General features: G+C 40.0%; 1 protein-coding gene across 2 annotated transcripts in view; it reads left to right on the top strand.

Annotated features, from left to right (window-relative positions):
- Window positions 1-14,712: 14,712 nt before the first annotated feature.
- LOC101418036 (mRNA-decapping enzyme 1A) overlaps window positions 14,713-25,761 on the top strand; it is a 70,212-nt gene continuing 59,163 nt past the window's right edge. The window contains exons 1-3 of one of the 2 annotated variants that reach the window (XM_058288751.2): window positions 14,713-14,924; window positions 17,499-17,539; window positions 20,612-20,739. In XM_058288751.2, the coding sequence (XP_058144734.1) occupies window positions 14,790-14,924; window positions 17,499-17,539; window positions 20,612-20,739 (304 nt within the window). In that variant the 5' untranslated portion in view covers window positions 14,713-14,789. The remainder of the gene's footprint in view (window positions 14,925-17,498; window positions 17,540-20,611; window positions 20,740-25,761) is intronic. The other variant, XM_058288752.1, reaches the window with a different exon arrangement.

Here is a 25,761-nt window from a genome sequence, read left to right as displayed (position 1 = left end):
TGAAGTAGTGGATGGCAACATACCAGGAAATGTGAATCACAGTGCCACCATCCATTTTCCAGACAGGGATGAGGGTCTTTGGACCAACAGAGGGACCAGGCTTGAGTTTCCAAGAAGGCTGACTCAAATTCCAGAGAAAAGCATTTCAGCAAAGGTACTCTGTTTGCTACCAGGAGCTATGCTTGTTGCTCATAAAACATAATCTGCTGTATATGGCCTAAGAGGATGGAAGAAACCTCATTATTGATTGAGCCCTTTCTATGGGTAAGGTACTATGTTAATTTGCCCACATTTTCTCACCATTCTCTCTCTATAAGCCTGGGAGGTAAAATTGAACTGACAGACAATCTTAATAACCCTTTTTTTTTTACATGAAGGAACATATCCAGAAAAGTTCAATGACTTCTCCCAAGGTAGATCAACTATCAAATGATGGACCCCAAACTGTAGTTCATGTTTGCTTTCCAATTTAGAATGTTCAGATATTGAGTATCTTAAAGCTATCCACGAGATACTGCTTCAGCATATCAGTGCTAATAGGAAAGAAAGAACATTCTTTGTTTCAAGAAATACTACTCAAGATTGTAACCCCAAAAAGGATCTATCTGCTTTTTCCTGAAACAAAAATACATATAAAAGAATGGGACTTGGGAAGCGAACTTGGCCCAGTGGTTAGGGTGTCCATCTACCACATGGGAGGTCCGCAGTTCAAACCCCGGGCCTCCTTGACCGGTGTGGAGCTGGCCCATGTGCAGTGCTGATGCGCACAAGGAGTGCCGTGCCACGCTGGGGTGTCACCAGCGTAGGGGAGCCCCACACGCAAGGAGTGTGTGCCATAAGGAGAGCCGCCCAGCGCGAAAGAAATTACAGCCTGCCCAAGAAGGGCGCCGCACACACAGAGAGCTGATGCAGCAAGATGACACAAGAAACACAGATTCCCGTGCAGCTGACAACAACAGAAGCAGACAAAGAACACGCAGCAAATAGACACAGAGAACAGACAACGGGGGGGGGGGGTGGAGGGAGGAGGAGATAAATAAATAAATCTTTAAAAAGAATGGGACTTGGGATCTTCTCCCCTTTTCCCTGCCTATCATACCTCTATCCATTCACCAACACACAATTCCAGTTCTGCCTCCTCCATCATGGTTTCTCTGAGTGTTCTTCATCTGAACACTTAGCCCTAGTACCATTTATATTGCTAGTTTCTCCTCTTTTAACTTCCCTTCTCAACTCCTAATAACCTAATAGAAATTCTAATTGACAGAAAAATGGTAAGAAAAAAAAAGAAAGATCCTGAACAGTCCACAGATTAGATCATCAGCCTCTCAAATACACAGTGTTGACACTATTTATTATAAGAAGCATCAAGGCTTCATCGCATCCCTCCTGCAGATGAGAGGCAGGCAGGAATAGGTCTTCCAGAGACCACTCCTATGGTGGTGAATGCACCGAACTGTTCATCAGTGAAGCAGCAGGGACAAGGAAGCCAAACAGGCGCGCTCCAGCCACAAGATTAAAAGCTTGGTTAATGACAAACATCTTCCAAAAATAACTTCTCAAAATTTTATGTCAACTAATAACATTTTATGGACGCTAGAATTTTTGTGTTTCTCTTTTCTCTCTTCACAATCCAGTTTTATTACCTTACTAGCAAAAAAAACAAAACGAAACAAAAAACATCTTTCATACTTTCCTAAAACACCCACCAGGAAAGTTTGAAAGCTTCTAGTGGGGTAGCTCAGGTAAAATGTATATTACCTGCCAATGGTCCTCTAGACCACCATTAATACATGAGCGTTTGTTTATACGGGCGGACATCCCAAAAGAGTTCACAGGATAAAAAGGCAAAGGGTTTTGTGGCATGAGCACTGTGGTGATAGTTGCTTTCTCCTGCTCTATGGAGGCAGTTCCTATCACTTCATTTACACAGGTGCCCATTTTCACCTAAATAAGAAAAGGATAGAATATCCTTGCCCTGTCCATATCACTGGGTTAAGAATAAGGAGGTAATACATATGAATGTTCTGTGTAAGGCAGCATATTAAAGATCAAAGTACCAGAAGTACAGTGCTTTGGTCATCATAGCAGAGTTATTTGTGTGTTTTTTTTAATTGAGAGAAATTGTGAGTTTACAGAACAATCACGCATAACAACAGAATTTCCATATACCACCCTACCACCACCACCTTGCATTGTGGAACACTTGTTACAATTAATAAAATAACATCAAAATATTACTAACTATAGTCCTAAGCTTACATTAGATGTATTTTTCCCATAAACTACCCTATTATTAACATCATGTATTAGTATTGTACATTGTTTATGAAAGAATGTTCTATATTTGTACTGCTAACTATACCCCATCATCCCCCACAAGGTTCACTGTGTCATATAGTACCATGCATGCCAGAGTTTTGATGCAGCTTATCAGTTTTCTTATCCATGTATCAAGCCCTGGAACTGCAGAGCCAAAATTGCTTGGTCAATTAATTCTATACAAAATTAAACTGCCTAAATACTTACTGGAAGAAATGCTACTGAGTCCTCAAAGGTTTGCTGCTTTCGTTTTGGTTTAAAGTGAAATATACAGTATTTTAGTATACATACTGTAGCAGTTTGATATGGTTATGAATTCCAGAAATAGATATTGGATTATGTTTGTTATCGATCTGTACCTGGGCCTGGTTGAGTTATGATTAGGGCTTTAATTGGACCACATCATTAAGGCATTGAGGGGTGGGGATTTACAGATAAAAGGCATGGCAAAGGACAGAGGGGAGGGTTTCTGATGTTGGAGTTTTGATGTTGGAGTTTGATGATGAAGTCTTAAGCTGGAGCCCCAGGGAAAGAGACAGAGCCTTTTGCCTGATAGTCTACAGCTGACCTTGTGGAGAGAGGCAAAGCCTAGAGTGCCTGATAGTCTACAGCTGACCTTGTGGAGAGAGGCAAAGCCTAGAGAGCCTCATAGTCTACAGCCGACCTTGTGGAGGAAATGGGAGCTGAGCCCAGAGGAACCCAGGAAGCCTGAACCCTCACAGACGTCAGCAGCCATCTTGCCCCAACATGTGGAAATAGACTTTGGTAAGGGAAGTAACTTACCTGGCTTTATGGCCAGGTAATTGTAAGCTCCTACCCAAAATAAATACCCTATATAACATCCAGCAGATTTCTGGTGTTTTGCATCAGCACCCCTTTGGCTGACTAATACACATACATTTGATGGTAAGGGTTTTCAATAAAACTGGATTAAAAAACTGGACAGAAGATGGGGGTGGGGGGAACAGGTCTGTGTTTTTCCCTCATCTTTTAAAATACTGTTTTCTCCTCATCTGTGCCTTGTGGGACAGGTGAACCCCAAAGCAGATTGTGATGATGAGGCTGCCAGCATGGCCATAACCATGAAACTGTGCAGTGGGCAGTTTGTCCTGCTCAGTCCTATGGAATACTTGGATCTAACAGATATACCCTACCCCGTATCTTCATAAAAGGTCAATTCTCTTTTGTTTCACAACTGTTAATACATGTGCCCTCCAATAGACTAAAAAGAATGACATAAACTCATTGGCTTTGCCTCTGTGACAGTTTAGATTTAGTGAATCCCAAAAAGAGATTACTTTTTTTTTTTTAAAGATTTATTTATTTATTTATTTAATTTCCCTCCTCCCCTGGTTGTCTGTTCTTGGTGTCTATTTGCTGCGTCTTGTTTCTTTGTCCGCTTCTGTTGCCGTCAGCGGCACGGGAAGTGTGAGCGGTGCCATTCCTGGGCAGGCTGCACTTTCTTTTCACGCTGGGCGGCTTTCCTCACAGGCGCACTCCTTGCGCGTGGGGCTCCCCCACGCGGGGGACACCCTTGCGTGGCACAGCACTCCTTGCGCGCATCAGCACTGCGCATGGCCAGCTCCACACGGGTCAAGGAGGCCCGGGGTTTGAACCGCGGACCTCCCATATGGTAGACGGATGCCCTAACCACTGGGCCAAAGTCCGTTTCCCGAGATTACTTTTTTAACTAATCCATTCCTGTGGGTGTGGGGCCCTATTGATTGGACTATGTCAGTGAGGCATGACACAGGTTGGGTTTCCGCCCTTTGCTGGGCCTTATATAAACGTAACACAGGAAGAGATACAGGAAAAGGGAGCTCTGCCATTTTTTATCCTGCCACGTGAGAAAGGACTCAAGGATTGCTTAAGCACGAAGTCCCCAAGAGGCTAGGCCCACAGAGCCACTCAAGGCTGAAGAGAAGATGGGGAAGTGGACTTGGACCAATGGATAGGGTGTCCATCTACCACATGGGAGGTCCACGGTTCAAACCCCGGGCCTCCTTGACCCATGTGGAGCTGGCCCATGCGCAGTGCTGATGCATGCAAGGAGTGCCGTGCCATGCAGGGGTGGCCCCCATGTAGGGGAGCCCCACACGCAAGGAGTGCTCCCCATAAGGAGAGCTGCCCAGTGTGAAAAAAAGTGCAGCCTGCCCAGGAATGGTGCCGCACACACGGAGAGCTGACACAGCAAGATGATGCAACAAAAAAAGAAACACAGATTCCCATGCCGCTGACAATAACAGAAGCGGGCAAAGAAGAACACGCAGCAAATGGACACAGAGAACAGATAACTGGGGTGGGGGGAAGGGGAGAGAAATTTAAAAAATAAAATAAATCTTAAAAAAAAAAAAAAGGCTGAAGAGAAGAGCCACATGCCTGATTGCCCACAGCTGAACTCGGTAAGAAAGGGGAGCATCTGAAACTAAGAGAGGAGTCCTGGAAGGAGATAAGCCCTATGCCTAGTTGTCTCCTGTCCAGGAGACAGCAGATTCTGGAGGGGAAGGCAAGTACCTTGGCAGAGATTGGCCACCATCTTTGCCATGTGGCAAGACACCAGGATCACCAATAGCTGACTTTGTTGAGAAAGCATCTCTGATAGTGCTTTGATTTGGATATTTCATGGCCTCAGAACTATAAGTTTTTACCCCAAATAAAACTCCCATTATAAAGTCAATCCATTTTTGGTACTTTGCATCAGTAGTCCTGTGGCAAGCTAAGACAGCCTCTGAAACTAATCAGTCTCTAGTTTAAAATAACAAAAACCAAACACTGATCCTTTTTTATGGTCAAAGATACCACCCTTTATTTATTTTTTTATTTTTATTTTTTTAAAGATTTATTTTATTTATTCCTCTCCCCTTCCCATTGTCTGCTCTCTTGTATCCATTCGCTGTGTGTTCTTCTGTGTCTGCTTGCATTCTCGATGGCACTGGGAACCTGTCTCTTTTTATTTTTGTTGCATCATCTTGCTGCATCAGCTCTCCGTGTATGCAGCACCGCTCCTGGGCAGGCTGCACTTTTCGCGTGGGGTGGCTCTCCTTGAGGGGCGCGCTCCTTGCATGTGGGGCTCCCCTATGCGGGGAACACTCCTGCGTGGCATGGCACTCCTTGTGTGCAGCAGCACTGCATGTGGCCAGCAGGCCCTGGGGTTGAACCCTGGACCTCCTATATGGTAGGCGGATGCCCTATCAATTGAGCCACATCGGCTTCCCAATACCAACCTTTTAAAAAGATCTTTCTACTGAGGCCTCTCGACAATAGCTACGTGATTGAGTCATCTTGGAAGTAGATCCTCCAGCCCCACTCAAGCCTTCAGACAACTGCAGCCCCAGCTGACATTTTTTTAAAATTATTTATTTATTATTATTTTTTTTTAATTACATTAAAAAAAAATGAGGTCCCATTCAACCCCACCGCCCCCACCCCCCACTCCCCCCACAGCAACACTCTCTCCCATCATCATGACACATCCATTGCACCTGGTAAGTTCATCTCTGAGCATCACTGCACCCCATAGTCAATGGTCCACATCATAGCCCAGACTCTCTCACGTTCCATCCAGTGGGCCCTGGGGGGATCTATAATGTCCCGTAATTGTCCGTGAAGCACTATCCAGGACAACTCCACGTCCCGAAAATGCCTCCACATCTCATCTCTTCCTCCCGTTCCCCACACCCAGCAGCCACCATGGCTACCGTTCCCACACCCATTCCACATTTTCTCTGTGGACATTGGATTGGTTGTGTCCATTGCACATCTATGTCAAGTGAGGGCTTAGATTCCACATGGGTACTGGATGCACTCCTTCCGCTTCTAGTTGTAGACACTCTGGGCTCCATGTTGTGGTGGTTGACCTTCTTCAACTCCATGTTAGCTGAGTGGAGTAAGTCCAATAAATCAAAGTGTAGGAGCTGAAGTCTGTTGAGGCTCTGGGCCTGGGTGTCATATTATCAGTCCAGAGATTCAAATCCCCTACATATATCTTAAACCCAGCACCAACTACAATTCCAATAAAGTAGTATGCAAGTCTTGTGAAAAGAGATCCCCTCTGAGTCCAATTCCATCACGCAGAAACACCAGCTCCAAAGAAGGGCCATCTGTCATGGCAGTGAACCCCTTCTGCCATGACCATAGAACCCGTGGGTCTCTTTATCCCTCAAAAGAACCAATACCTGGGGTTGTATCTACCTTATCTGTCTCTTAGACTCTGTTCAGTTGTACATAGGGGTATTCCTTCCGACAACCTCCAGACTCTTTTTTAGAGACTCACAACCTTATAATCTCATTTCTCCTTTCCATTTCCCCCTTACATTAGGTCAAACCGCTTCCCGAAGTCATGTTATTATATGTAGACAGGTATATTCTGCTGTTCCGCATTGAATCTTTAATTCAAGGTCATTTTCTAGTTGCTTCTTCAGCTGGTATGTGGTAGTGATCCCTCGGTGCCAGGGAGGCTCATCCCCGGGTGTCGTGTCCCACGCTGGGGGGAATCCAGCTGACATTTTGATCACAACTTCTTAAAAGGCCCTGGGCCAGAACTACCCACCAGCTAGGCCACCCCTGAATTCTTGACCCACAAAAACCATGTGATATTATAAATATTTATTGTTTTGTTTTGTTTTTAAAGATCTTTCTATCAAATATCAGGAAAGATTATGCTATTCTAAACTTTAAAAATCAGTCAACCTATTTTCGTCGAGGGAAGAAAAGATTCCTTGTTTATTCTAGGAAAACAGCAAAATACGACATTAATATTGCCTGTCAGTTTCATTCAACTGGTACATTTCTAGCAAATACAAGCTAAAAAGCTCTGTTTCCTTGGTGTGATAGGCCTTTCAACAGATCTCTTATCTGCTTTCTGTAGATGCTATAGCTCAGTTCCCAGGGAGTCACTGACTAAAGAGGTTAAGAATTTTATTCACATAGATTCTATTAACATAAAATGCAGGTGGGCAATTTTTCCTTTAAAGTCTTGGTGTTGGTAGATCATTTTAAATGCAAGAATCTGTAGAAAGCAGAAAATGCCTATTCTGTAATGCTGCCCTGAGTAATCATATTTCCATTACCTTTACTGAACCACAAGGCAATTTAGCTCAAAAACAAACAAAACGGAAAGTTTGAAACTGTATATGATCTTATGTGTTTCATTATTGAAGAATGAAAAGCAATCAATGGAAACAAAAGTAGCAAATGAGTCACTAAATAGAAAAACAAAAACCATTCTATATGAAAGCATCCATTTAGGTCATCAATACTTAGGAAACACATGATTTTTAAACATTTTAAAATAAAAATCCCTAATTTCCCCCACCATCCCTTAAAACTAATGTACAGCTATCACCAGATCATTTACATTATTTTCCTAACTATTATACATAAATACACATCTTTTAAAATACTCCTACCAAAAAAAAAAAAGACTTAGAAATGTCTGAAAGGTTAAAGAAACTTTAACAAATAGCTTTTTAAAACTAGATATAGCTCCTTTTAAGACATAGTTTAGCAGCTTTTACAGCTTGAAGATTTCATATAAAACAAAGTATTTTTCATATAATTCTACCCAGAAAAACATTTATATTGTATGATGTTTTAATGTTGTATCTTCTATTTTGCTTTTTTTTGCTTGTACTTATCTATAATCTACATAAAATAAAACTATGAATATACAAACTACACAAATGAGATTCCATTTGGTTCACATTTTCACATTACCTTTCTATACCATCTGCCTCTGGATTTGATTTGTAAAGCTTCATCTTTGCCAAAAGACAGTTTGTAGGGCTTCAGAAAGTTTCACGCTAATACAATCACAAAATGAAATGCCATGGAGCAGCTTAGGAAGATGCAGAAGAGCAGGTGTTTTATTACATTTCTGTACCAGATCATTGTTTCTAGGAGGTATTCCATAAATTTTTAATCCTTCTAGTGTTCTTAAGCAATGTAAAGAGGACTGCTCTTGACCTAGTTAACTTCTATCACAGTAGTGGCAACAATTTTATTCTGCAAGAGAAATTGGTTATTCTATTATATTTTGGGTTAATGCTTATTGAATGGCAAAACATAATTTTTCTTTAGATAATGAATATTGAGATCTCCTTCAAGGCTGAGACCAGGTAACATTCCTTAAATTCAAGGCTGCAGGCAACATAGAAATGACAGAATGGTTTTATATTTTTGTGACAATCTCCATTCATTTAGTTTCAGTAATTCAAAGGGATTTTTAATGTATTCTATTTAACATCAATTTCTATGTTATAAGTGCAATTGAGTGGAAAAAGAGACTTTTCTAATACTTGGGCCCTCAGGATAAATGAATTCAAGTTATTCCACAGATCACATAAGTAGTTTTAAACAAGAAAGATACCCAATGAATCCTAGTTGGTTTTACTTTAAGTAGACCACATGTTGGAGAACAAAATTAAGACAATGCGCAAACAGACAAACAAAGCAATTGAATCCTTTAAGAATGTAATATAGTGGTTTTACCACAAAGTGGGAGGGTACATAATAATTCATTCTTACCGCCTTTTCATGCAAATTCAACCCATAGGCTTCAACACCTTATCAATATATCCAGCTACTGAACAATCAAATTTCATATCTGAGGGAACTAAAACTAATCAAATGAATTAAATGCATATGTAAGAATGATTGCATGCTAATTTTACTAATTAAATAGTAAATGAATAATGGTAATATAAGACTAGAAGCAACCAAGAACTGAAACTGAGAAGATACAGAAAAAGTCTATAGATTCTGTTATCAGTACTTCTTACACTTTCATATTCATCTGGAAAATCAACAATGAAGGTTTCAGGTTTCAGAGTTGACACAGTAGACAAGCCTTTAATCAAACTCTTCTTATTGAATTGGGTTAAGAACTCTTGTATTTATGTAAGCCCAAGGGAAAAAGAAAGGTAGAATTAAAGGAACTCTGGGAGTATCTGTGAAAACATCCATGGAGAACTGCATTTTAAATGACAGCCTCCCATTTTGACTTAGGTATATTTCATGATGCAATTGCTAAATCAATTGCCTAATGGTATAAGCACAAACATCTCTGATCTTTAGCGACTTTGTGACTCTGCGAATTTGTGCCTTTAAGTGGTTATAAATGCAGAGATCTGGCTAGAGTTCTTTTTAAAATCGTGACTTCTTGTCAAAGCACTAAGCAGTGTGTTCTGGTAAATCATATGTTTAATTTTAATCCTATTTCAGGAGACTCAAGTTTTATTGCTAACTTTCAAAATGATCTGGAACAATGTAATTAGTTGGGATAGGTAGGATGTGATAACAAAGACATCGTAAATTACACAATCTCTCAAATTCAACAGAATCTACTTCTCATTCACATACTAGACTGAGAAGCACACTCAGTCAGCAGGTGGCTTTCTTCCACGTGATCATTCAAGGGTCCAAGCTCTTTCCATCCTGTGCCTCTGCCATTCCGTACAACTTTGCCCTTGCCTGCCCCAGCCAGCAGTAAGGGGAAAAGAAAGAGTGGAGAGGCAATCTGCTCCTTAAAGCCTCAGCTTAAAGATAGTACACAACACTTCCACTAACATTCCAGTGGCCAGAACTGGGTCACAGTGCCATACCTAACCACAACAAAGCTTGGGAAATGAAGCCTAGCTGTGTGTATAAGGCAAGATAAAGGATAAAAGGAATGTCAGAGAACAGCAAACATCTCTGCCACAGGCAAGTCAACTAATCTCTTAGGTCTCTGGGCTCCTTCATTTACAAATCATCTCTGGGTAACAAGTATGTATATCCAATACCAATCTTGAGATATTGTGATTACTTATACCTATGAAACATTTTGAGTTCCATGGATAACCACTGTATCAGTTGAATATATTGCTATTGTTACTTAGAAGATTACACTGGTTATGTAACAGCTCTACCTAAGAACATTATCAAGTATGTGATGCTAAACGCAATCTTGCCTGGCAATAAAAAAATGAACTAAATGGTCTTTTATTCAAAACTACATTTTGCCAAATGAAACAGCCATTTCTTTCTTCCTGGTTGTAAGCATTAGTATATCTGCTTTAGAGCTAACCAACTAAACTAGTTCATCTATCAGAAAATGTAATTCTAGAAAATATCTAGCATCTTTAAAAATAATTTTATAAAGCAACATTTTAAAACACAGAGATTTGAAACCTTTCTGGAGAAAGTGACGGTAAGAATTACCATCCTACGTATCTGGTAAGGACCAGGTAATAACTTTTACATGAAGTCCAAAACTTTTTGGATATCAATCATGTAAAATAAATATTGATGATGAAACAGCAGCATAAGGATAACAAGTTTCATTAAGTAGCCAGTGTAATTTAAGGCTGTATTAGGCAGAATAATAGTAAAATACATAATCTGCCTGGAAGCCAAGGCAGATGCTAATTCCAACCTAGCAAATGAATCATTATATGATCTTAGGAAAATTTGTTATGTTTGGTTTCCTGGGCTTAAAAAAGGTAAAACAGCAATATGCAGGAATTTTTTCTAGAATAAATCTTAAAAAGCAGAGAGAGGGAGAGATGACAGGAGTAGGGGGAGGGGACCCAGATATGGGGAGAGATGCAAGATTGATTGAAAAGGTGCTGAATGATGGATCTGGGGCTATATTAAATTAAAAACAATGTGTTTCCTTCAGGAAGCATAGAGCCTAAGAATCAAAATATATTAACACAAACAAACCAAACATCATTATTTGTTTAGCATTTATGACAAACAAATGCTTTGTTAGATATGGAGTTGCAACCACCACCACTTCTTTCAGGTTTATGTGATTAATTCAATAAATATGTATTTGGCCTAGCCTCTGTGCTAGGCACTGGAAATGTGATGGTAAACAAGACAGACATGGTCCCCAGCTTCACTGAGCCGGTGAGACAGACAAAACATAAATAATTAAAATAATTACAACTTGCAGATAAGTTCTGTGAAGAAAGTGAGGAAAGGAATCATGAGGATATCAGAGGGCTTTCAGTGGAAAGAATATCCCAGAAAGGGGAACAGCCAGTGCAAAGGCCCTGAGACAAGAATGGCTTGGCATATGTACAAGGAACAGCAAGGACAGTGGGCTGGGATAGAATTATTGAGAGCAATTCAGTGAAAATAGGAAAGACAGCAGGAGACCAGACCCAGCAATGTCTTGTAGGCCAAGACTTTAGACTTTACCGAGGAAAAATGGGAAGTCTGTGACTAATTGACAAAAGTTACACAGATGGTAGATTTAGAACAAAACTGATCACCTGACTTGAATTCCAGTGTCATTTTCACCAGACTCCATAGTTTCAAATAGCAAATTTTATTTCTTAACACAGAGCCTCTCAGAATAGGTGGGAGAGGAGTGGACTGACTGAGTTTTTAAGTTGTCCTTTTTAAAAATTATTTTTAATTTTTTAAAAACTGACATACATACATACTATATACAACTTAAAAGTGACCAAAGGTTATTTAGAGTAGAATAAAGCTCCCTCCCACATCTGATCCCAATCTGATCCCAGCCATCCAGTTCCCTCCCCTTCTATGAGTCTCTTCCATGGCCTTAAAGGAGTAGGGTTTTAAGACATTTATTCTAAGAATTTACTGAGGTTCTACTGTATGCCAGGAGCTGTGCTAGGTACTGGAGACCTAGTAGACTACAATCTCTGCCCTCTCAGAGCTTATTGTCTGTGAAACACAAGAGGGAAGCAGACTTGGCCCAGTGGTTAGGGAGTCCGTCTACCACATGGGAGGTCTGCCGTTCAAACCCCAGGCCTCCTTGACCCGCGTGGAGCTGGCCCATGCGTAGTGCTGATGCGTGCAAGGAGTGTCCCTCCACGTTGGGGAACCCCATGCGTAAGGAGTGCACCCCATAAGGAGAGCCACCCAGCGCTAAAGCAAGTGCAATCTGCCCAGGAATGCCGTCCACACGGAGAGCTGACACAACAAGATGACGCAAGAAAAAGAAACACAGATTCCCGTGCCGCTGACAACAGAAGCAGACGAAGAAGACGACGCAGCAAATAGACACAGAGAACAGACAACTGAGGCAGGGGTGGGGGGGAAAGGGAGAGAAATAAATAAATAAATCTTAAAAAAAATAAAAGACACAAGAAAGATCTTAAGGTTTGATTCACAAATAAAGGTTAAACTATGCCTCAAGGTAAATGAAGATGGTTTTCAATTCCAAAATATTTACTTTGTCATATGTATATACATTTTTTTTTGAGGTACCAGTGTTGGAGTTGAACCCATGACCTCATAAGTGGGAAGCCAGTGCTCAACCACTGAGCCACATCAGCTTCCCTGAGTTGATTTTTCCATTTCTTTGCTGTTGTTTTTTTTTAGGAGGCATAAGGAATCCAACCCAGGACCTCCTGTGTGGGAAGCAGTCGCTCAACCGCTTGAGCCACATCTGCTCCCATGTCTTTACTATATCTTAAGAGCTACAATAGCAAAGGGCATAAGAGGCAACATTGACATGTTTTGGGAGCAGGCGAACATGCTTTGTGAAGTGATTTTCTATTCATAATATGAAAACTCCCTAAAATAGTTGGGTGTTCTTCACTAGTCTAGCACAACCAAAAACAGTAATAAAAGGGAAATGTCTTATTTTAAGAGATCTGTGTGAGAAAAAAGCTTTTGAATTTCGTAACAGGTGAATACATTACCTTTTTTAAAAAATACACCTAATTTTTAAAAAATGTGGGTACAGATGTTTTTAACAAATGTACTTTTTATTACCTTTTTTTGAAACATATGTAAATCACATAAAATGTTACAATAAAAAATATAAGTGTCCCATATACCCCACTCCCCACACTCCCCACTCCTCCCACATCAACAACTTCTTTCATTACTGTGGTACAGTCATTGCAGGTTTTTAAAAACAGTAGAGTGCAGGTAGGTAGAAGGGCACGGGGCTGCTGCTTCTAGTCTCTGGGAGGAAAAGAGAAAGCCTGGGTGTGGAAGAAAGGATTTTGGGTTGGAAAGGAGGAGCCCTTGGATTCTAATTCTGGATGCACTCTGCCTAGTGTGTAACTTTGAGCCAATCATTTCTCTGGGGCCTCAATGAAATCATCTGTCAATGAGGGTGACCACATTTTCCCTTCCTCACCACCCGGCTGTTAAATAAAAGGGAGTCCTTACCTTCCTTTGCTGGTGAATTCCTACTGAACCCTGGAGTCCCAATTCAAAAATCACTTCCTCCTACAACCTCCTAGGCTTTCCAGGCCAGATGGAGTCAGTGGCTCCATCCTCTGGGTTTCAGGAATGTCTCTAGCACTATCCTTGCTTCCTTGCATTGTCCTACTTCTTCCAGTTTTCCCCACAGCTAGGAAGTTGTCTTTAACAGATTTCCAAGGTCTCAAAGGGAGCCAGTTCACAGTTGGAAGTTCAATAAATAACTGTTTAACTAAGAATTAATAAACGATGCATGTCTCCTTGTCCGCATTTGTACAGGCTTTCTTACGTGATTCTGCACAGAATCTAAGACATTAAACCTCTTCTAATCCTGGGATTAAAATCATAAACAGCAATATATATATTTATAATGTTATTTGACGAATTTTGTTTTTTTCCCCAACATTTTCCTTCAGTTCCGTTGGGGTATCTTTTCATTAAGAAAAAAAAATGTTGCTTTTAAACAACTCTGGCGAACAGAGCTCCCTGTACTCTTTGCTCTTTGTTGTATTCTTTCGCTAGCAACAATACCTGGCTCTATAAAACGCCTTAAAAGGTTCAACAGATGTTTGCCGAAAGAATGGGTGATCTTTTTAATCTTTTAAATGGTGCATGGCAAACTCAGGCCCTCATGGTGCTTTTCCCAGGACTAGATATAAATATTTACGTGGGACCCAGATGAGGAAAATAGGGAGTGATAGTGGGCAGAATCTTCCGTGAAGTTTCAGGTGAGTTGGTTTGTTTTTTTTCTAAAATTTCCTTCAGAAAACACCAAATTGTTAACTGTGATGATCTGGTGAGATCTGGAGTAACTCCGGGGGTCTCCCCGCTCCCTGCTTTTCTGTACTTTTTAAACAGCCGGTGGCATCTTTCATTCCCACTGCTGTTTCGGGTCTGTGGCCCAGGAGACTTTCCTGCGCGCGAGCCAGAGGGGCGCCCAGGGTCGGTCTCCGGCCTTGAGGGAGAGGAGACCTGAAAACGCGCGCGGGCGGTTCCGATTATGGTGCAGGGCCGTTTTTAGCGCACGGAGAGCAAGTCCTGCGGACCAGCCCGCCAGTTCAGTCACGCCACAGTGGCCACTGCTCGAAACCATTGGGCGAAGAGGACCTGAAGCCGCCGGAACCCGGAGCCCTGGGTGCGCGCACAGCGGAACATAGTGGTTGGAGCACCGCACCGCCACTATTACAGGCGGAAGTCGAAGGTACTCACGCACCTGGGGGAACTTTGCTTCGATAGCACCTTCCGGTCCTCGGCTCCGCCCCCACCGGAGGGGCTCGGCTCCGGGATTCAAGATGGAGTCGCTGAGTCGAGCTGGGCAGGAGATGAGCCTGGCGGCCCTGAAGCAGCACGACCCCTACATCACCAGCATCGCAGACCTCACGGGCCAGGTCGCTCTGTACACCTTTTGCCCCAAGGCCAACCAGTGGGTGAGTGCGGTCCTGCCACGGATGACGCCTGCTCGGCCGCAGCCTCTTAAAGGGGCCGCGCGGGCCGCCGTGGGGGAAGGGAGGCGATGAGGGAGGCTGGGGCGGCGTGGCCGAGGGTCTGCCGAAGTTAGGGGCGAGCGCCGGAGTCTATCCCGGGCGTCCGGGGCTGTGGGGAAGAGGGGCGAGAGACGTAGACTGGAGGCATCCAGGAAAAAGCCGATGGAGGGAAAGGTTAGAAGAGTCGAGGTCCTTGGGGTCCAGTCCCGAGACGTCGGCAACCTGTCTTTGCAAACGCGTGGGGTGATACGAGAGCCGTGGTGTCAGAGAGGTGCCTGGAAGCTTGTTTGAGGCTTTGAGGAATAGTAAGTTACGTATACATAGTTTATAAAATAAACACCCCTTCCCTTGCCTCAGCCCGAAAAAGTGAGAGCCCCGTCCGCAAAGGTCATTTGGATTTCAAGCTTGAAATCCAGTTAGTTTCAATTCTTGGAAGAGGAGGGTGGGGAGTGAGTCCCGCTTTAATCCAACTACACTGTATTTCCAGAGTTTTGGAAAAGATTTCAAGGCACTTCGGAAAAGGGCTTCCATGTTAATCAGGATTCCCTTGAGACCGTTGGAAAAGAGACCCTGAGAATGTGTTCTTTTTCCAGCTGTTGTGCTGCTGTTGTCAGCTCTGAGCGCTCCTAGCCGATTAAGTACATTTTGCCTTCTTTGCACGGGAGGGGGTCCGAAAGGTTGCTTTCATTCTGTTCACTGACTTGTTAGCCCCTGTGTGAACCTTCCTTTGTTGTTTAAATAATAATTTCCCCATTTTCTTGAAATTGATCCTTTTAATTAACTCAGTTATAGCCGTTATGTTTAGAAAATAATCCGTAGATGTTTACTGGATTGAATTAATCTATAGCTGACATTTACATTTTCAACCAAAAATAATACCCTTAAAACTCTGAACAATTATCATTGCAATATGCCCCTTAAAGTTTAGTACATATGCATAGATTATACTTATCAGTAGTTTTTGAAAATCATTTAGCTTTTACAAGCTGTTAATTGGAAAGAAGAGGGTTTTCAAAATCTTGTTTTATTTTCTTTCCTCCACCTTCTGGAAGAGAAGAAGGTTGGGAAGCTGAAAAGAACAAAAGTATAGTTTTTTGTTGTTGTTTTTTAAGTATAGCTGTTCTGGACATTGCCTTAGTTTGAATTGTTAGGGATCATTTTTCTTTTCTTGGTCTACATACAAATTTGTGGTCAGGCACAAATATGCATTGCAGGAAAATGGTGAAGACAGGGCTGGGACTTATTACTAACAAATTTTTATTTTCTAGTTTTTCACAGAGATTTTCAGTACTTTGGAATTTTAATTGTGGAGTCCTGTTTTAAATATGAAATATAAGCTATAACAACCTGAATTGAAAAATAAGCCACCATTGCTTATTTGAATCACGGCACACAGAATATAACCAAAATCTTTTCTTTGTTTACAAGTGAATTGTAACTCTGCACAATAGAATAAGATGAGCAAGCGTTTTTTACTGAGACAGTAGGAAAAAAATGCTTTTTTTATACTAATAATTTAGCATTTTAAAGGCAAAAAGAAGCCTCTGGGGACTTTTTTTTTCAAAAAGAGTTTTCTTTTTCTTTGTCTCATTCAGCTTAATTCAGATGTACTGCCTGAAGGGCCCAGATATTAAAACCTCTGGATACTTAAGAAGGAAAATTTCATGATGATATTTAAGCTAGGGTAATACTCCAAGAAAATCAAGATGATTTTTTTTTCTATCCCAACAAATTCGATTTGATATGACTAACATTTAGAGTTTTGTAATTATTTGTTGATTGCTTTAAAATATTTAGGTTTAACCGAGATTGTGAACTGTCTGCTTATATGGTTATTTCTTGTTTAAAGATTGTAACTGTTTAAAACCTGAATACACTCTTATCCAAGCAAATGAAGCTAAAATATTTTAAAAGTTATTTGTAAGAACTATAATTACATTATGGTTTCAGTGTTCATGTTGCTTCAACAAAGTTCTAAAAATAAGTGTTTCATAGTAATTCTTAATTAACCACAAAATTTGTTATTCATGAAAATACATCAGAATCCCCCAATAATGAAACAAAGTATCCTGTAAACTAAAAACTTTCCCTTTTCTTCTGTTAACTTTGATAAACTTTAAAATTGAAAAAACTGCTGTGCATGGGACCTTGGCTTTAAGATTAAGAAATCTGGCTAAAAGATTTTCACTAAAAAAAAAGTAAAAACGAATTCTTTCATTTCTCCTTTAAAAACTTGGAGGGAAAAAACCTAAAAGTAAATGCTGCAGATACAGATTTATTAGATAAACATTGCATATGCTTGTATATGCATCAATCACATTAAAGGATATATAAACTGGTAAGTGTACTTGGTGAATTTAGAGGGAGACTTTACCTGTTTAAAAGTGATTAATTTTAAAATAAATAAAATAAGAATTGATCTGAAACATGAAGCGTATCTTCTCCATTGGGACTATTTGGGTTTGGATTGTAAGGGATATAGGAGCTACCACTAATTGACTCATTATCTGTTAATAGGAGAAGACTGATATAGAAGGAACCTTATTTGTATATAGAAGGTAAGCTTTTTTTTTTTTTTTTGGTTCTTAAAAATTATATTACTGTTTTTTTTTTTATCTAAACCTGGCTTTTGTCTGTTACTTTGTTTTTGAAGTTGAAATAATGTTTTTAAAAAAAATCTGGTAGTGAACACTGTCATAGGAAATGGTTCCATTCTCTCTTATACAGTTATCTTTGAAACCTTCATACTTATTCCTTCAATTTTTCACCCAGCTCTAGCTATGATATCCTAACCCAATCACCACCCTTCTCTGAGCTTTCTTGTGATTGAGAATAAACAGAACTGGAATTTATTTAGGAGCCTAGCAAAACCATCTCAAGCTAGAAAGCATTTTCAAGTAATGAATGAGTCCTAAAAGAGATGCCTCTCTTCCTCCCCACCCTGCCCCATTAAAAAAAAAAAATAGTATATAGTTAAGAAAAATATGATATATATCTTGGCTCTATAAAACAATGTAGTTGAGAGGTCAGCCCCTCTGTTCTGAGATTACTAAATGACACATCTTCTAAGATTCTGGATTTGTCCTCTTTTCACCCCACCCCCAAAAGTTCTGGATTGTGTACAGTGCCTTTAGTAATTGTATTTTTAGTATGTTTTGGAGTTCTTTAGAAAGCCTGCATTATTCATAACTGCATGTTTTATTTTCAGGTTCTCTGAGCATTAATTGTTATCTTAAAAAGTGATTGGTTTGTAAATTGCAACTTTGTGTTGTTAGGCAAATTTTGTCGCCTAAAAAGTGACTAATAGGATATGATAATCTTGTATTACTTGTTTTCTTGTATCCCTCTAAGGTTCTTTCCCTTGGTTCTAAACCTTAGGGAGTCAGCAGGTGTTATTTCTGAAATTGGTTCATTTCCTTTTTTTTTTTTTTTTATGTAATAAGTGAGTTATCTTTTTAAAATTTCCTTTCTTTGATAATGTTAACTTAAAAGAATCTGTCAGTTGCTAAATTTTGGTGTAAAGTTTTGAAATCTCATCTAAACACATCTTTTTCTTCCTATAAATGTGTTTTGATATTTACATACCAAGGTCTTTCTTGGACATTTTGTTCCCTCTTAATCATTCTCCCTTTCTTAAAAAAAGGTCTTTATACTTCACACACTTCCTTTTCATTACTAGTTTAAACCCCTGTTATAATAGATATCTGTAGATTTTGTAAAATATTTTACTGACTTTATTGTTATAATGCAGATCCACTGATTGTAGAAAATATGAGATTTGGTGTAGTATGTGACTTACTAAAATTCATGGAGGCTTACCTGGTATTCAGTCTAATAAAAGACCAAAGAAGCTCTATCTGGGAAATGTGAGAATGTACTTTGGATAAAGGTGAACTGGGGTCTCAGAATATCACTTTGCAGAAATCACTTAGTATATAGAACAAGGGTTCTTAACCAGGGGTCCATGGACCCCTACCCCCCAAAGGGGCTGTGAAAAAATTTCAGGGGATCCATGAGCTTAAATTGAAAATTTCAAAAAAACCCACATTATTCTTGGGAAGCAGGTGTGGCTCAACCAGTTGGGCACCCGCCTACCACATGGAATGTCCTGGGTTTGGGTCCCAGTGCCTCCTCAAGAAGATGAGCAGACACCCCATCAAGCTAGATGCGGCAACAAGCTAAATGCTGCACCTGCCACAATGAGCAGATGCCACAGGCCAGCAGATGCCATAGCCTGTGGGGAGCAAATGTGTCTCAGGCTGCTGGGCACTCCCCTCCCATGTGGGAAGTCCTGGGTTTGGTTCCTGGTGCCTCCTGGCGAAGGCGAGCAAACACTGAGCAGACAGATGAGAGAACCATCTAGGGGAGGGCGAAGATAAATAAATATATATATATAATAATAAAGTAAATGAATAAACCTTTTAAAAAAACATGTTCTTGTGGGGACATGTTGGTGTGGGTGTGATATATTTATTAAGTAATACACAATATAGTGTGGACTTAATAAGGGGTCTGTGGTTTTTACCTGGCTGGCAAAGGGGGTCCATGCAACAAAAAAGGTTAAGACCCTCTGGTGTAGAAGACAACCTGGATCGTCAGAAAACCTGAAGCTGAATCCTGGTTACATTATTTGTGTGACTCTGGGCATAGGCCTTAATTACTCTGAACTTGTTTCTTAATATGTAAAATAAGATTCTAATATTTCCCCTATGTACTCCACAGAAAAACTAATGAGGAAACTGTGAAGTGCTAGGTATGTGTAAGGAATGTCTAAAGGATTGTGTATTGAATCCCTCTGATGTGGGGACCAAAGACATTTATTATTGTAGGATTCAAGACATCATCCATCTAATTCAGGAAGATTATGTAAATACCTGTTTGGTGCAAGAAAAATAATTACAATACTATGAGCAGTCATTATTTTAACCACCATTCCTGTACCACATTTAAAACAAATGATCCTTTCACTCAGCACATATTTATTAAACATCTACTAATGTCTGTTCTAGGTCCTTGGGGTACATCAGTGAAAAAATAAGATGAACATCTCCATCTGCTTGGAACTTCTGGGTGTGGGGGTGCTGGAGAATGACAACTGTAAAAAATGTGCTAGTGTTTTGTCTAGAAAGACGAAAGACAACAAACATAAAAATAATAAGTGGTATGGAAAAAGAGAAGATTTCGAGGTATTGAACTTGGGGTTGCAGCCGTAAATGGGGTAGCTCAGTTAGGCCTTATTGGGAAGATGACCCTGAGCAAAGACTTGGAGGAGATGAGATAGTTGTATAGATTCTGGGGGAGTAGTTCAGGCAGAGACCTTCAGGTGTGAAAGGATTGGGTAGGAGAGCAGCAAGGAGCCCAGTGTGGCTGGAGCAGGGAGTGCAAGGGAAGAGGCATAGAAGAGGTCAGAGGGAGGCAGATCTGATAGGGCATTGATAGCCACAGGGAGGACTTTTCTCTGGAGGACTGAGCAGAAGAGGGACATGACTTAGGTTTTCTGTTTATATATTTGTCATATATATACTAATGTGTTCTATTTGAAATTAAAATCAAAGAAATAGTATTTCTACAGTAAATAAACAGTGACTACAGATTACTTCTGTTTTTTTTTCCTTTCTATTAAATCTAAGGTCAGCGTCACCTTACCATGGTTTTACCATTGTGAATCGACTGAATATGCACAATCTAGTTGAACCAGTGAATAAAGATTTGGAATTTCAGCTCCATGAACCATTTCTTCTATATAGAAATGCAAGCTGTGAGTATGACTCTTTTAGTACAGTTAATATATTTACATTTAAAATTGAGTGACTTTAGTTTCTATCAACACATGATTTTTGCGTTTCAAATTACAATAAAAATATAATTGTACTTTTTTAAAAATTAGAAATGAGTTTCTTAGTAAAAATCAAACCTTTTATACATGATTCTAGACTGGATCTGATAATGGAGGAGAAAATATCCAAATGAAAAAATGGGAATATAGACTGTAAGCTTTATATGTTATTTTAGTTAACTATAATGTTCCATTTCATAGCATCATAATCCTGTTTGTTTTATGAAAATAAATCTCATTCTTGTTTTTGTTGTGATACTGAATTGCTGGCTCGCCCATGCCCCTGAGCAGCAAAACTTAGTTTGGGAGATAGGTACTGACTTTCCATCAAGGGAGTCTTTGCACTGAGTAGAGATGTTTTCCAATCTGTTTACTTAATTGAGTGTCTACTGGGTACCAGTGCTGTGTCTGGATCTATTGTGCTTCAGTGTTAATGATATAATAACCCGTGGAGTATAAGCAGGCAGTTGGGTTGACTGAGACTCAGAGGTGAGTGACACCTACTCAGTTGGAGAGAAGGTTATAACCTTCCTGGTCCAGGGTCCTTTCAAGTATTTTACAGACTCTAATGGTGATTGGGTACAGTCAGAAAAGTTGGAATCACCCTTTCAAGAAAGTATAGTACTAAAAAGTACACTTGGTTCCTGTATTTCAGTATGGGTGTGCAAGGACAGAGGGCAATCAATTTATATTTATATCAGTTATAGGGATACTAAAACTGGTAATGGTGGCAAGTAATTACACTGGAGCTGATGTCTACAGATATTGCTGGAGAAATGTTGCTTCTAATTAAAAAATAAAAGTTACTGCATTTGAATTTCACTTGACCAGGAGATAACTGGTCTGGGGAAGAAGGAACTGTGTTCAGTATAAAATATAAAAAGCTACTAAAATTATACTCTTTTAATTCCTAAAGAAGAAATAACAAGGTCCGTTTTGAAGCTGGAAGCCTACAAATTCTCCCTACCTCACTTTTAAATAACTAATTGAAATAGGATCTATTTCTTTTTCAGTAAAATTGTCCAGGTAATTACCTCTCTGAGATTTTAACTCTGTGTCCGTATTAGATAAAGCTTTCTAGTACCTGTAAATTCAGGTGGGGTTTTTTAAATGCTATTCTATTTTATGAAATTAGAATAACTTGAGATGACTCTTCTTTGTGCTAAATATTCCATTAAAGGAGAAGTTCTGCAAAGAAACAGACCTTTTTTTTTTTTTCTTTTAAGTGAAATTGGCTTAGCTCTTCTCTTCATTGCCTGGAAACTAAACTAGATATTGTTCCTAGGGAAAGTTTGATTGTAGTCAGTGGGGAAAATTATGAAGGCCCATAGACTTAATTACCACTTAGTGTAAGCCTAAAGTGAGCCATACTCTATTTATTTCACAAGTGAAGGTCCCCATAAAGTTAAAAATAAGATACAGTACAAATTTAATTGAACTGTGCTTAACCAGAACTTTTAAATAATCAGAGCTTAAGTTATTAGAAATATTTCTGTAATCCATGTGTGATAGAAATGAAGGCAAATTATAAGAAAACCAGCTGATGTTAGGTTTTGTTTTGTGAAAATCTAGCAACTATCTAGAGTATAACCTGGAATCACCATAAAAATCTCAATGCTCTGTAAATAATCCCATTGTAATATCATAGATTAATTTGATGTAATGATGGGATAAGACCTTAAATATTAGGGTTATTTATTAATGTTAATTAGAATCATCTTTGGCAGAAAGGTGAACAAATGCATTTTGTTTTAGAAAAATATCTAAAAGTTGAAACTCGAGTCTCCTTAATTGAACAGAAAACTCTCTTACCCGTGTCCTTTCATTCTTTGGTTAATTGAGGCACTGAATCATGTCCTATAGCCCATCCAGTTTCTAATGTTGCAAATTGGAAATGCAAGAGCACATCAGCTTGTTTCAGACTAGAGGAGGGCATGGAAAGGTCAAGAACAACACTGTGGGTGTGTGGATGTGTTAGAAACAGACTGGGGCAGCGGACTTAGCACAGTGGTGAGGGGGTCGTCTACCACGTGGGAGGTCCACAGTTCAAACCCTGGGCCTCCTTGACCCGTGTGGAGCTGGCCTATGCGCAGTGCTGATACGCGCAAGGAGTGCCCTGCCATGCAGGGGTGTCCCCTGCGTAGGGGAGCCCCACACGCAAAGAGTGCACCCCGTAAGGAGAGCCGCCTAGCACGAAGGAAAGTACAACCTGCCCAGGAATGGTGCCGCACACACGGAGAGCTGACACAAGATGATGCAACAAAAAGAAACAGATTCCCCTGTCACTGACAATAACAGAGGCGGACAAAGAAGAAGATACAGCAAAATACACACAGAGAACAGACAAGTGGGGCGGTGAGGAAGGGGAGAGATAAATAAATAAATAAATCTTTAAAAAAGAGAAACAGACTGGGAGGGAATCTTGAGGAAGTGGAGTATTTAAAGGAAAAGCTATATCAGGGAAAAGTGACTCGGACAACATAAAGTGATTCTTTGAGTGTTAAAAAATCTCAAGTATTGAGCATGTTTTGTCTACCTAGTCATAAAAGTAGAAAATAATCTATTCAGCAAGTTACTAAGTAGTTTAGAGATTTGTTCTTTAAATAAAAAGTTCATTAGTGTCTGTGCATACAGGTAATTATGCCTGGCTCTGTAACTTCTATCGTTCTCTTGTGGAAAATATCACCAAGATCCCTGACCCATTTAACTAAGTTACACCTTTGGGCCCAGCTTTTATCATGCAAACCAATTCTTAGAATTAATGTAATAAAAAAAAAAGGTATAACTTTTTCCAGTTTCCTTTTTTTTTAAATTTTTTAATTTTTTTCTTTATCTATACAAAATGCGCATCCCCCACAAAAGATAAACTCTTAGAAAATGCTTGCATTAACCAAGGGCTTAGGTTTGGTGACTGTTTTTAATCTTTCAGAAGCAGTATTTTTATTCTGTTCAAGGGCCTTTTGCCTTTTGACAACCACAAGACCCCAGTGGGGTTGCAGTGAGAGGTGGGGAGGCTACAGGTACTGTAGTTGTTGAACAACAGTGATGTTCCCAGCACCTTATTTCTGATTCCTGGTTTACAGATGAGGAAACAGGAGGATTAGAGAAGTTAAGAGACTTGCTCCCAAGTCACAGAGGAAATAAATGGCAGAGACATTTCAAATCTAGGTCTGTTGAGCTTTAAAGCCCATGTTCTTTACAATGTTCCATGGCAATAAAATGATTTAATTCATCGATCCACATTCTAGAGTAATGCAGTGCAGTGGAATGCTGTGATAATGGGAAAAGTACTCTATCAGCATTGTCTGATATGATAGCCACCAGTTAACTTACAGCTATTGAGTACTGGAAATGTGGCTAGTGTGACCAAGGGGATTAAATTTTTATTATAATTTTAATCCATTTAAGTATAAATAGCCTTATGTGGTCTGTGGCAACTGCAGCAGAAGTGTAGAGCATGGATTTGTGCTCTAACATATCTTTGGCCGTAACATACCTAAAGGGAACAACCACTTGGGAAGCTTTGGGTGTACCTCCCATTTAGTTATTCCTTTTTGAAATTTAGAAATGATTTCTGGATACAAAGAATGTTGAAGATACACCTGAGGCTGACTTTGTCATGGTAACACTTCCTTGGCATGGAATTTAGTTTGCAGACAAGAATTCTCATCTGGGCTTTGCCATTTTACCGCCTCTAACCTTGGATAAATCACTTAAACCGTTGATCTGACCTGCTTAGCTTAAGAGGGCCTCATATGTGTAGGTATTTTGTCAGACCATCAAAAATATAAATTATTATAGATTGTGCCTCTGTCTTGGACTCAAGCCAAATAGGTTTCTTAGAGAGTCATAAGGACTTTCTTATGATCCAGCTTCTCGTGTAAGCCAGGCCTGTCGTAGGCTTCCTCCTATCCCTTGTGACTGGCACCGTGGACAAGCTAGAAGCTCTTTGTTTCTCTTTACAGATACCGTTTTCAAGTATTGTAAGGGCCTTTGTCTGAGGTATTGAAAAAATATGTATGTTAAAAATAAGAAATCCTGTTACTATGCTTTAAGGAGACAAATGTATTAAAACTCTGTAGGAGGTATTCTAATCAGTAGAACATGGTATTACTTTACATGAGAATATTGAAATACATAGCACTCTCCCAGTTAAAACTTGGTGTATTAATATGATGATGTTTTAATTTATGGACACTTACCCTAAGAAACATTGGTGGTAGTTTTTTTATCTTATCTGTGACTGGTCTAAATACAGTTATTTTGCTGTATAAGCATATGCTTTACTACCAATCTACTGATTTGTTTTCATTTGTTAAACAATGCATTTCACTAATTAATTGGATTATAAAACCATTTTTAGGAGACTCTGAAATGTCTAAGACTTCTGTGGTGTAGGCACATCAGAGAAAATATCCTTCAACAGATCTTCCCCCTTGAAATATTTAAAATGCTATAGGGAAGCAGAAGTGGCTCGACCGATAGAGCATCCACCTACCATATATGAGGTCCAGGGTTCGAACTCAGGGCCTCCTGGCCGGTGTGGTGAGCTGGCCCACGTGCATTGCTGCCGTACACAGGGAATGCCATGCCACGCAGTGGTGTCCCCCATGTAGGGGAGTCCCACATGCAAGGAGTGCACCCCGCAAGGAGAGCTGCCCCGTGCAAAAAAAGTATGGCCCGCCCAGGAGTGGCACCACACACACGGAGATCTGACGCAACAAGATGATGCGACAAAAAGAAACACAGGTTCCCAGCGCCACCAAGAATGCAAGCAGACACAAGAACACACAGCAAATGGACACAAGAGAGCAGACAATTGGGGGGACGGGGGAGAGAAATTAATCTTTGAAAAAAGTAAAAAATAAAGTATATAGGGGAGGAGGTGTGGTTCGAGCAGGTGAGTGCCTACTTCCCACATGGGAGGTCCCAGGTTTGGTTCCT

The sequence above is a fragment of the Dasypus novemcinctus genome, chromosome 26, assembly GCF_030445035.2.
Source record: "Dasypus novemcinctus isolate mDasNov1 chromosome 26, mDasNov1.1.hap2, whole genome shotgun sequence".
NCBI lineage: Eukaryota > Metazoa > Chordata > Mammalia > Cingulata > Dasypodidae > Dasypus > Dasypus novemcinctus.
The sequence above is the reverse complement of the archived record's forward strand: the minus strand, read 5'-3'. Positions and strand labels throughout refer to the sequence as shown.